Genomic DNA, 12,364 nt, shown 5'->3' on the forward strand with positions numbered 1-12,364 from the left:
TTGTGGGAGTTTGGTATCTTTTAGTTCTGAGCCAGTATAACTGCATATTAAAGAAATGTTCACAGTTCCCTTTTGTTTTGTACTGCAGCTGGGATAAGTTAAAATAAACTTTCATGGGAAAGCCACTGATTAAAATGCTACAGACACTGACACCTCAAAGCAGAAAAGCCAGCTGATATGCTAGGAATGATGACAAAGTACCATGACCTGGAATTCAAACGTAATATCCGATGTGCTCCATTCACAGTCTTTTCATTTCCTTACACTGTCAGAGCCCTGTTGGCTGGAGGAGGATTCTCCACATGGACCTATCGACAAGGCTACGATGTCAGTATTCCTGTTTACAGCCCTCTGTCTGCAGAGGTGGAGCTGCCAGAAAGGGGACCAGGGTAAGCTGATCCTGGTGAATTGAACTGCTTGCATTCACTAACTTGTTAAATATGTGTGGTGTTAGCATCTAGATATAACTTCAGACTTGCTTATGGCACTGGGCAGGTTTGTAAGAAATGGTGATAACGGAAGTGTTATAGGTTTGTGTGTATAAATCCATGGTACACCCACATCTTGAATACTGTGTGCAGATGTGGTCGCACCATCTCAAAAAAGATATATTGGAATTCGAAAAGGTTCAGAAAAGGGCAACAAAAATTATTAGGGGTATGGAACGGCTGCTGTATGAGGAGAGATTAATCAGACTGGGACTTTTCAGCTTGGAAAAGAGACGACTAAGGGGGGATATGATAGAGGTCTATAAAATCATGACTGGTGTGGAGAAAGTAAATAAGGAAGTGTTGTTTACTCCTTCTCTTAACACAAGAACTAGGGGTCACCAAATGAAATTAATAGGCAGCAGGTTTCAAACAAACAAAAGGAAGTATTTTTTCACACAATGCACACTCAACCTGTGGAACTCTTTGCCAGAGGATGTTGTGAAGGCCAAGACTATAACAGGGTTCAAAAAAGAACTAGATAAATTCATGGAAGATATGTCCATCAATGGCTATTGGCCAGGATGAGCAGGGATGGTGTCCCTAGCCTCTGTTTGCCAGAAGCTGGGAATGGGCAACAGGGGCTGGATCACTTGATGATTACCTGTTCTGTTCATTCCCTCTGGGGCACCTGGCATTGGCCACTGTTGGAAGACAGGATACTGGGCTAGATGGACCTTTGGTCTGATCCAGTATGGCCATTCTTATGTGCTGGGGAATGGTGGGAGGGATTGCTGTTAGAATATAGGGATGTTCCCTCACCAGTGGCTGTCTGAGACCTAGGTAGGTGATACTTACATGGAATGAAGCATAATTCCTTTTGCCTGGCCCCACTCCAGAGATTGCAGTGGTGGTCATCTTCAAATTGGCGTGTTTCTAGTGGAGTTGTGCTGGGATTAAAAATATATAATCATTGTTGATAAAATTTTCAGGCGACATAAAGACTGGAGAAATGGTAAATAATGAGGGTAGAGCAGTTATTCAGAGAAATATGGATTGCCTGGTAAGCTGGGCCTATTCAAACAAAATGTTTTCATACAGCCAAATGCAAGATTATACATCTAGGAACAAAGAATGTATGCCATACATACAGAATGGGGGACTATATCTTGGAAAGCGGTGACTCTGAACAGGATTTAGTGGACAAAAAATTCAACATAAGCTTCCATTGCAATGCTGTGGCAAAAAAGGAGGGGAAATGCAGCCTTGGGTGTGTAAAAGGGGAATAGTGAGTAGGAGTAGGGAGGGATTTTACCTCTGTATATGGCATTGTTGAGACTGATAATTGGAATACTGTGTCCATTTCTGGTGGTCCACATTTTAAAAAGACATTAAACTTGGTGAGGGTGCATAAAAGACACAAATAATTAGAAGGCTAAAAAAAGTGACGCACTTAAAGAGGTCATTCTGTTTAGTAGATCAGCAAGAGAGTTGATTAGTATTTGGGTACTTTGATGAGGAGAAAATACAGGATACTAATGGTCTCCTTTAATTTATTGGAGAAAGGCATAACGAGAACCAATGGTTGGAAGTTAAAGCCAGACAATTTCAAATTAAAAATAAAACACACATTTTTAAGTGAGGGTATTAACCCGTTGGAACAGACAACCAAGGAAAGTGGTGGATTCTTCATCTCTTGATGTCTCCAAATTAAGACTGGTTGCCTTTTTGGAATATCTGTTTTAGTCAAATACAAATTATTGGGCTCATTACAGGAGTAACTGGGTGAAATCCTTTGGCCTGTAATGTACAAAAGGTCAGACAGATGATTTAACTGTCCTTTTTGGCCTTAAAATCTATTAATCTATGTTTTTTTTTTTTTTTTAATATTGTGTTCATAATACCTTTTATCTGAGCAGCTGAAAGCACTCAACTGTGAAGCCTTACTTACCTGTTTACTGCCTCAGTTTACTCATCTGTTAAACTTAAGTGACTTGTTCACATGTCACAGCAAAACAGATACAGAACCATGAATATAACCCAGTCCTTTGTGTGATGATCACTCCCTTCACATATGAAATATCTGCTACATCGGGCAATGCTAACAATGATGCATTTTTAACCTGCATATCCTGTGTACTTGAGGCAGCACCCAAGTGGTTAAACGGATGCTGTCAACTTCAGATCAGAAATTTACCTTGAGTGGCAGTACTCTATGCCTACTCTTCTGCTGACAATGTCAGTGTTTCTACTGTTGTCTTTTGAGGGCTGTAAACCTGAATTATTTTGAATTTCAGGTCACAAACATTAAGGTAAACGACCACTGCTCAGGGTTGTCCTGCAATCCTTCATGTATGTGTTTTTCTCTTAATGTGCCTGCTTCAAATATTCTTGTATATGAACAATGCAGTGACACTTAAGTGAATCCAAGTTGGCATTTGATAAATTGTTACCTTAAGCACAGAGGGAAAGAACATCATGTTCCCATATTGGAAACAAAATGCATCTGGTAGACCTCATCATCTATGGTTTCTCTCTTTAGTACAGACTTCTTCATAGTTCATGTCCACGTGATCAGCCAGGTGGCGTGGCTGGTTGCAGTGCACCAGAGAACAGATGTGTATCTGGGAGCAAGTGCCTCAGTCACCGATTTAGTGAATATTTTGGAATCACCATGTATCATTGCACACTGATACTTATTGGCAGAGGTTGTTGGCTACAGCTTGGGTAGAGTGCCATCTGGTGGTCAATCATCATTAATGTAAGTTTAAAAACAATTGGTCACATGAGTTTTATTTTTCTTTTGTGGTGGCAGTGGGGGAAAAAATGACAAAAGAAAGCCAGTCAAAATTCAATCATAGGTTGGTAGATACAATTATATACCATTATTCAAAACTATCAGGCTTGGTATACATTAGGATTTTACATCCATTTATAGCAAGACTTGGATCACAGGGTTTTAGTGTCATGGGATGTTAACAGTGGTATGCCAGAATTTTGGTCTTAAACCATTAAAGCATAAAAATGATCGACCTTATGCAACTTCTGGCTGGCCATTGCCATTATTAGCACTTACCAACAGCTGTGCTGGCTTGTAAGGTAAATTTTATTTTTGTTTCCTTTAAAGAGCTGAATTGAGAGTTTGATTTAGTTTCTTTATAGTTTAGTTGCCTAAAACAGAGTTTTACATTCAGTGATGCCAGAAGTAAATATTCCAGCAAGCCTCTGCAAATTACAAAAATAGCATTACAAAGAAAAAAGTTCATGTAACTCAATTGTCTAATTGGAGCAGCCAAAACTGCTGGTGTGGAGATGGTAAGGTGGGTGGGTAGGGCAGAGTTCAGCTTTATAAAGTGTGCTTCAGAGCTATATAGTTTAAAAAAAAAAAAAAAGCCAGCCATCAAGTGGAGGGAAATTGGAATCCTAAATAGAGGCCTCATATTTCCTGAGTTTTCTTGGCAGCATGGGGGAAGGCACATACTGTGTATTTCCTTGCATCAGACATAGTGGAGTAGTCCGTGTTAGCTGATTTTTTTAAATGAAGGATCAGAATAAATTTTAGCACTGTGTTTTTGGTGCAATGTGCTGTACTCCTGCATGAATGAGCTACACAGCTTAAAGCCATGAACAGCTAAATTGGGACTATATCCCTGCATTTTTGACCTCAGCTGTTAAAGAACATTTTTGAATATGTTGGTATTAAAATAAGTTATTTAGCATGTTAGCAATTTACATTATAAATGTAAATTTGTTAGTCTCAGCAGAGGTCAATGGCTGAATGGGCCCATGATGCTAAACTCTGACTTATGTCCTATAAGTGGTCCTACCAGGATAACACAAAGGCACAAGACTGAGTCAGTGAGGAGAACTTGTCTAACTACTGCCCTTACTATATCTATGCTGTGGATCAACATAGGGTGCCAGGGCTGTCAGCACCTTTCACCCAGACAAAATTAACTAAAATGTCTACAAGCAGAAGAACCTAGCATCAGTCATCCAAAGTGTTCTAGGTTCTTTACAATAAAACAGTAACATCATGTAAAAATATAACCAAGTGAACACATAGTGCAATAGTCTTACATCAGAGGCTTTCTCAGTATGTTGCAAAGTTATTTTTGTTTCAGTTTATGAAACAGATGAAGAGTACACTTTTCAAGACGTAAAATTTACAATAATCTGTACATCACTCTGAGCTGCTTATCTCTTACTTCCTGTTGTCCATGCAATTATAATTAAATCTGGCCAAATCTTAATTATGCTATATCAGTTAATAACTCCTTCCAACTCTCATCCTGTTCTCTCCCCAAACGTTGGAGGGAAAAAGCTGAGTTTTGTGGTGTGTCAAACAGGTAAGTAAATCTGGACTCCGTTGCGCCAAGATAGAAGGAAATGTGTTCCAGAATTTTTAGAGAAAACTCCTGGAAATGTCAGGTCACCTTGGTTCCACTTTTCAGTCCTCGTAGGTACTTCATCCTGTCATCCCAAATGGCTCTTCACCCAGAATACCGTTCTGACTTGGAGGCTCTTCAGGCTGAGAACGGAGAGTCTGTGCTGATCCTGGATAAGTGCACAAATCTGTCAGAGGGAGTTCCTTCTGTTCGTAAACGTTGTCACAAGAACCAGGTCTTTGATTACCCTCAGGTGCTTCAGGTAAGGATGCTTAACCTGCATAGCCCCACAGACCCAATGATGCTTAACTTAGCAAAGAGTTTTTGTTTAGTTTATATAGCACGCTTCCTTAATTTTCAGTGAAATTGCTGGAAGAATTTGAAATGAAAAGTCCATTTAATTAAACTGAGTGTTGTATCCTTAAAGTAAATTATATTCTAATTTACAGTTAAATACTCATTGAACTTGAAGGACCAAAAGTGTGTTATGAACTTCAAGGGATTAAAGGGGTTGGCAGTTTAGTGTTTGAAAAACAATACCACACAGTGCCCTGTGTACCCATGACAAAGTGAGAAGATTTGACAGCATGCAGCTATGGAAACATCTAGGAGAAATGTGTTTGATGGCCTTGGCCCAACTTCCAGAGGGCTTTTGATGTGTCAATGAAGATAAAACCAGATAAGCTTTCTCAGACTCTTGTCTTCTGGCAAGCCCCGAAAACAGAGTAGAAGTACTTTAGCATGCAGTGTGGTAAAGCCAACTATACCTTTGGCCAGTTGGGGAATATTCCACTGTACTCCATCTCTGGCCCCCAGCATGTAATCCATCTTTGAACTTCAACAAATTACGATAAAACAACAAATGCACAGTAGAAAAACAAATTTTCCTCCAGTTTTATGTTTTGTTGGAAAGATGTTTAAAATTCCAAGTGGAGGAGGGTGAGAGGAAGGGAAGAGTTCTGATTTGTAAACCTTTATCCAGAAGAAAAAATGATTTCTCTTCACTTTGCTTCTTTAATGTAGACTGTATCATTCAAGGATAGCAGGTGAGGGATATAATATTTTTAACTTGAGAGCTGACACATGCAGAGATTGTTAAAATACTTTCCCTTGCAGAGCCCTGCATCTCCCTTTGGAATGTCTGGCTGATAACAGCAATGATACGAGGAGATATATTTATAGTAACTTTTGTCTAGACAGGAAAAATGGTTATCTGGGCAGATGGGCATGTGTGTCCACATCTGGGGCTCTTTTCTTATTCCCCCAGACCTACCCAGAGTCTTCCACCTGCTGCCTTGTGATCTATCGAGTAGGTGTTTTAAAATGTTTTGCTCCTTTTTCCTCCACCCTCCCCAAAGCAGTCTGAGATTTGATCCCAGCACATCCTTTCCTGCACTCCCTTTACTGTCATCTTATTAAACAGACTCCTGGGTTGCTAATGCATCCTGTTTTGCAGTCTTCTCTTGGCTGAGATTTTAGCACAGCTCAGCAGTGTCCTGTTATGAACGTAGGTTTCACAGCTTTGTTGGGAAGCAAGTGAGGGCACAGCAAAGACTTTTAATTCCAAGTTCTCGTATTTAACTGCCCCGCTACAGAAAGCAAATTGGATGCCATGAATAGTCTCATATGAATATTGTACCATTGTACAAGGCACTGGTGAGACCTCATCTGAAATTCTGTGCATTTCTGGTCACCCGTGTTCAAGAAAGAAGACTTCAAACTGGAACAGGTGCAGAGCAGGGCGACTAGGATGACAGAGGAATGGAGAACCTACCTTACAAGAGGAGTCTTAAGGAGCTTGGTTCGTTCAGCCTAACAAAATGAAGGCTGAAGGGAGATCTGATTGCCCTCTATAAATACAAGAGAGGGATAAACACCAGGGAGGGAGAGGAGTTACTCAGGTTAAGGGTCAATGTTGACACAAGAACAAGTGGATATAAGCTGGCCACGAACAAGTTCAGGCTCGAAATTAGACACCGGTTTCTAACCATCAGAAAAGTGAAGTTCTGGACCAGCCTTCTAAGGCAAGTTGTGGGAGCAAAAAACCTAGCTTGTTTCAAGACTGAGCTTGATAAATTTATGGAGGGGATGGTATGATGAAGTTGCCTACAGTGGCTCACGGCCCATCCACGACTATTAGCAAATATCTCCAATAGGAGAGATGTGACACTAGATGGAGAAGGCTTTGAATTAATATAGAGAATTCTTTCCTGTGTGTCTGGTGGGTGGTCTTGCTCACATGCTCATGGTCTAACTGACTGGAATATTTGGTATTGGAAAAGAATTTTCCCCCGGGTCAGATTGGCAGAGACCCTGGGTTTTTTGCCTTCCTCTGCAACATGGGGCACAGGTCACTTGCTGCTTTGAATTAGAGTAAGTGGTGGATTCTCTGTAATTTGAAGCCTTCAATCAAGATTTGAGGACTTCAGTAGCTCAGCCCAATGTTATGGGCCTATGACAGGAGCGGATGAGTGCGGTTCTGTGTCCTGTGATGTGCAAGAGGTCCGACTAGACGATCATGATGGTTTCTTCTGGCCTTAAAGTCTATATGCCTCTTCACGTACCGTGTTCTTTCTGTTTTCTTGGGCTCTTGGTTAATAGATTCACTAGATCCTTTCTTAATAAATAAATAAATCTATAAACAATTTTTGAGTGACTTTTTTTGGAGCTAGAGAAAGCTTCCAGACTGACAGCCCCGGGGAACAAAGTCCTGTTAGTGCAGTATTAATACAATAGCAGCAGCAGCTCAAGCTTCACCAGTGCTGCCTAGCCAATGTACCTCACCCCAGCCCTGCAAAAGCCACTTATAAGGTGAAAGAATATTTCAGCCTTCATGTCCCACTTGGTTCTCCGTTTCTCTGCTTTTGTTGCCCACCAACTTGTCAATTAATGCCAATGGGAATGGTGGTTTCTGTGGATACTGTCTTCTGGAAGCTGGATTGTAAACAGAAAACTTACTAATATCCTGAGCTAGTTTTGAACCAGTGACCTAGAGGTGAAAAATCTTTGACTCACTCCAGTCCCTGAACCAGTTCCCCAGCAAAAATAACTGATGTTTGTTTAACGAACAGCGTTATATAGTACTCTTTTTTTCTAATGCATATATCAACACAGGGAAAATTGTTTCTCAGAGTGTCTCCCCTGACATTCCAGAGCATTTATATATTGTATCAGCTGAATAACCATGATCAAGGCTTCAATTTTGCCATGGTATTTTTAGTAAAAGTCATGGACAGGTCACGGACAATAAAAAAAAATTTACTGAAGCCATGACCTGTCCCTGACTTGTAGTAAAAACATCCCTGACAAAATGGGGAGGGAGGAGGGTCCAGCACCCTGCCCCACTGCATGAAGTGGCTGGGAGTTGTGGCTCCCCACCCCGCCCCAGTTGCTGGGAACTGTGTGGGATCCCCCACTCCACTGAAGGGCTGAGAGCTGTGGGGGGGCCCCCGCTGCCTGTGGCAGCTGGGCTGCTGCGGGAGGATCTCCTGCTGCCAGCGGTTGCTGGGGTGCCCCAATATCATGGAGGTTTCTGGAAGTCATGGATTCCATGATGTCTGCGACCTCCGTGACATAATCGGAGCCGTAATCATGATCATAGTCAGCCATTAAGATGTTAGATTTGTAAAGGGTTTGGCATTCTTTTGTCTTTCCTGATGGATTAGACTTCTGACATGAGATCACTAAAACACAAGATGGAAAAGTCCTATTAGTTCATCTAGTCCTCATTTTTCACCTTACACCCAGTGGCCAGTGGAGAATAAAGTTGCACATTTATTTTGAATCCGATGATAACTCAGAACATGATGATGGCAGAGAGCAAACTTGAATGTTGATTTCATTAAACCTGTATGTATAAATTATAGGGATGTAATATTTGTTCCCTTTTTCATCTTCGTTTTCTGGTTGCTATTCACTGACAGGAAGCCACATTCTGCATTGTTCTGCGTGGTGCTCGCTTGGGACAAGCTGTGCTAAGTGACATACTTCAGGCTGGCTGTGTGCCTATTGTTATTGCTGACTCCTATATTTTGCCTTTCTCTGAAGTTCTGGACTGGAAGAGGTTCGTACTTATTGGTTTGCACCCACCGTAAATTCAAACCACTTGAAACCTCACAACCTAGAAGTGAAGGAACAGAATATGCAGGGGGCTGAAAACAGGGCAGTTGAAGTCCACCCTGTGGATGCATTCAAGCATAGGAAGTAATGGAGCAGGAAAATGAGGGGACAAAAGGAGGGTGGTGAGCAGCACAGACTATCCAGTTCTTGGTATTGGATTTCCTGTTTCTTGCAGCTCACGATATTCATCTATAGAACAAAAATTATTGACCTTTTCACACTTGTATTTGCACGCAAGCTGTTTAAATTCACTTCTAGCAGTTTACACCTCCCAAACCCATGTGAGGCAAAGAAGTATCCCCATTTTATAGGTGTGAGTAACTGAGTCACAGCAGAGATTTTGTATACATACAAGTGTACGCACTTAACACTCTTTTCCCCTAAATGATTTATTCAGAATTACACGAAGTCATTGATAGAGCTGGAATTAGAACACAGGAATTCTTGGCTCCCAGTCCATACTTAATTCATTAGACCACACTCCTCTATGTAGCCACTTGCAGCTGCTCTTCTGCAAATGCACCCCACAGAGTTTTTGGGTATTTCCCTTAGGCTGAGCAGCTGGAGTCATGAAGAAATTTCCCAATGGTCTAGTATTGAATAATTAATTGCATTACAGGGGCTTATGCTTTCCTCTGAAACCTCTAGAGCTTAGCACGTTATGATACCAGTTTACATGGACTATAGGTATGTTCTCATGTGGCATTTTTATACTTTTTTCCCTTCACTTTTTTGCATTTAGAGCCTCTGTTGTGATACCTGAAGAAAAGATGCCTGAAATGTACAGCATTCTGCAAAGCATTCCCCAGCGGCAGATTGAGGAGATGCAAAGACAGGTAAAATAGCCTGAATGTAGCATTTAAATCTATACATGAGTTCATATGTGTCTACTGCTTGTGTATGTGTGTGAAGTGTGGTTGGGAGTAGAAGCATTCTGCATACTCTCATATTATTAAAGTTCAGTTCATTCAGTTTGCTGATTTTTTGCACTAAAAATACAATAACTAACATTTATATAATGCTCAGAATAGTTAAATACTGAATATGCAAAGATAATTTTATCCATCTCTGGCACAACTAAATCTGCTGGAGAGCAGCTGTTTAACAATACTACAGTGTAGTTTAGGTCAGGAATTTAAAAACACTGCATATGATTGCAATTGTAGAAGAACGCTTGAGTAGGCAGAATTCAGTTACCCACATTGGAATTTCTCCGGCATGCTATGTTAACATCCATACTCTTGTGAAAGATGTTATGGGATCTTCAGTACCCACAATGGTCAGGGTCTTCCGAACATGGACTGCGTAAATACTGTGAAAAGTAAAACTGAGGTCCAGACCACCTGTTCATTAAAGATCCCATGGTACTTTCCACAAGAGCAGGGGTGCTTACCCCAGTAGCTGGCCAAATTCCACTGTAAGTAATTTCACTTTACTCTGTGTTCTCCCTGCTTTCTCAGTACACAGTGATGATCAAATTCCTGCAGAGTTCAGTTTTATTCCTCTTCTCTTGCAAGTTAAGAAAAAAAAAAAAAGGAGTGCTTGTGGCACCTTAGAGACTAACAAATTTATTTGAGCATAAGCTTTCGTGAGCTACAGCTCACTTCATCGGATGCATTCAGTGGAAAATACAGTGGGGAGATTTATATACACAGAGAACATGAAACAATGGGTGTTACCATACACACTGTAATGGTATTAGCTCATCTTCACTTAATGGTATGGTAACACCCATTGCTTCATGTTCTCTGTGTATATAAATCTCCCCACTGTATTTTCCACTGAATGCATCCGATGAAGTGAGCTGTAGCTCACGAAAGCTTATGCTCAAATAAAGTTGTTAGTCTCTAAGGTGCCACAAGTACTCCTTTTCTTTTTGCGAATACAGACTAACACGGCTGCTACTCTGAAACAAGTTAAGACAAGTTTCTGATAAAACCACAGTGCAAATTTTTAGCTTCCTGCTCAACCATCGCTAAACTCATTGAAGCGAGAGAGTCATGAATTCTGCTGACCCTACATATGTCCAGATCTATAAATATACTTTGAAATCTTTGGATGCAAGGTGGTAGTTAAATGCAAAATGCTTTATGTACGTTAATTACACAAGCTCATCTCTGTAAGATAGATGTTGTTTTTTTTTTTCCAGGGGAAAACAGAGGCATAGAGAGGTTGTGATTTATATAAGGTCATGGAATGAATTGAGCGGAGCCAGGAATATAATCAACTCAGTTTTCAGTTCAGTCCAGTAGATGATATTGCCTGTTTGGCACAGATTGTTAGTGTCCATAATACCAGATACTTACTCTGACCTGAGCATTCTCATGCAGGTGTGTGTGTCAGTGACTCAGCTGAGCAGATCAATACAATTGTTGGCTGTAGGCAGATTGTGGTAAAGTGGCTGAGCATCTTGGAGAGGACTTTGGCTATAAAATTAACATGTACAGTAGGGTTCAAACATAACATTGTTTGCATGGTGTTTTGAATATGTAAAGTAGAATTACATTTTGGAGGCATTGGGAAAGAAGGATATTTGCATTTCACAAATACTTTTATGTAAGGTATTTCTGTCACCCTTGTCATTGAGTGCCTCACAGTTATTGATGTATTTAGTCTTACACCACCACTGTGGGTAGAGAAGTACTGTTATCCCTCTTTCACAGATGTAGAACTAAGGGACTGGTTTAAAGTCATATAGGATTTCTGTGGCAGAGCAGGAACTGAACCCAGGCCTCTGGAGTCCCAAGTTATAACCTTAGCCACAAGGCCATCGTTCCTCCCTCATGATACTTGTAAATATCAAGGAGAGGAGAAAATGTTTGTGGTCCAAGAGGTATAAGTAGGAGTGAGGAGATGAAATTCAGAAATAGGAAATTTAAGATAAATATCAGAAAATATTCCTTATGGTAAGATTTTTTAATATGTGGAATAGTCTCTCCAAGTAATAGAAGTCCCATTGTTCAAGTCACTTGTAACTACACAGTGCTGGAAGCTATACTATATGTAGGGCCTTACTAAATTCACGGCTGTGAAAAACTTGTCATGGGCCGTGAAATAAGCACTCCCCTGTGAAATCTAGCTATTGGAGGGGAGTGGGAGGAGTAGGGCTGGGGGCAGCCGAGCCGGGGGCTCCTACTGTTCCCCAGGCTCCAGTTGTTAGTCCCGAGGCTGGGGAGGCATGGGACTTACTCTTCCCCCGCACAGTTGCTCTCGGGGTGGAGGGGAGTGAGACCCACTTCTGGGTACCTCCCCCTGCTGCAGGAAGCTCCACAGCTGGGCTCACAGAAGTGAGGGTGGCAATCCCATGACCCCCTCTACAACAGCTGTGCGCCCCTACCTCCACCCCCCACAACCCTCTTTTAGGTCAGGACCCCCATGATTACAACACTGAAATTTCAGATGTAAGCATCTGAAAATGTGAAATTGACT

At 41.1% G+C, this 12,364-nt stretch overlaps 1 protein-coding gene across 2 annotated transcripts in view; it reads left to right on the forward strand.

The window, feature by feature from the left end:
• EXT2 (exostosin glycosyltransferase 2) overlaps positions 1-12,364 on the forward strand; it is a 95,578-nt gene that overhangs the window by 11,830 nt on the left and 71,384 nt on the right. For both annotated transcript variants that reach the window (XM_037900094.2, XM_043548416.1), the window contains exons 4-7: positions 273-389; positions 4,883-5,078; positions 8,740-8,879; positions 9,678-9,771. In XM_037900094.2, the coding sequence (XP_037756022.1) occupies positions 273-389; positions 4,883-5,078; positions 8,740-8,879; positions 9,678-9,771 (547 nt within the window). The remainder of the gene's footprint in view (positions 1-272; positions 390-4,882; positions 5,079-8,739; positions 8,880-9,677; positions 9,772-12,364) is intronic.

Source organism: Chelonia mydas, chromosome 6 (genome assembly GCF_015237465.2).
Source record: "Chelonia mydas isolate rCheMyd1 chromosome 6, rCheMyd1.pri.v2, whole genome shotgun sequence".
Lineage (NCBI taxonomy): Eukaryota > Metazoa > Chordata > Testudines > Cheloniidae > Chelonia > Chelonia mydas.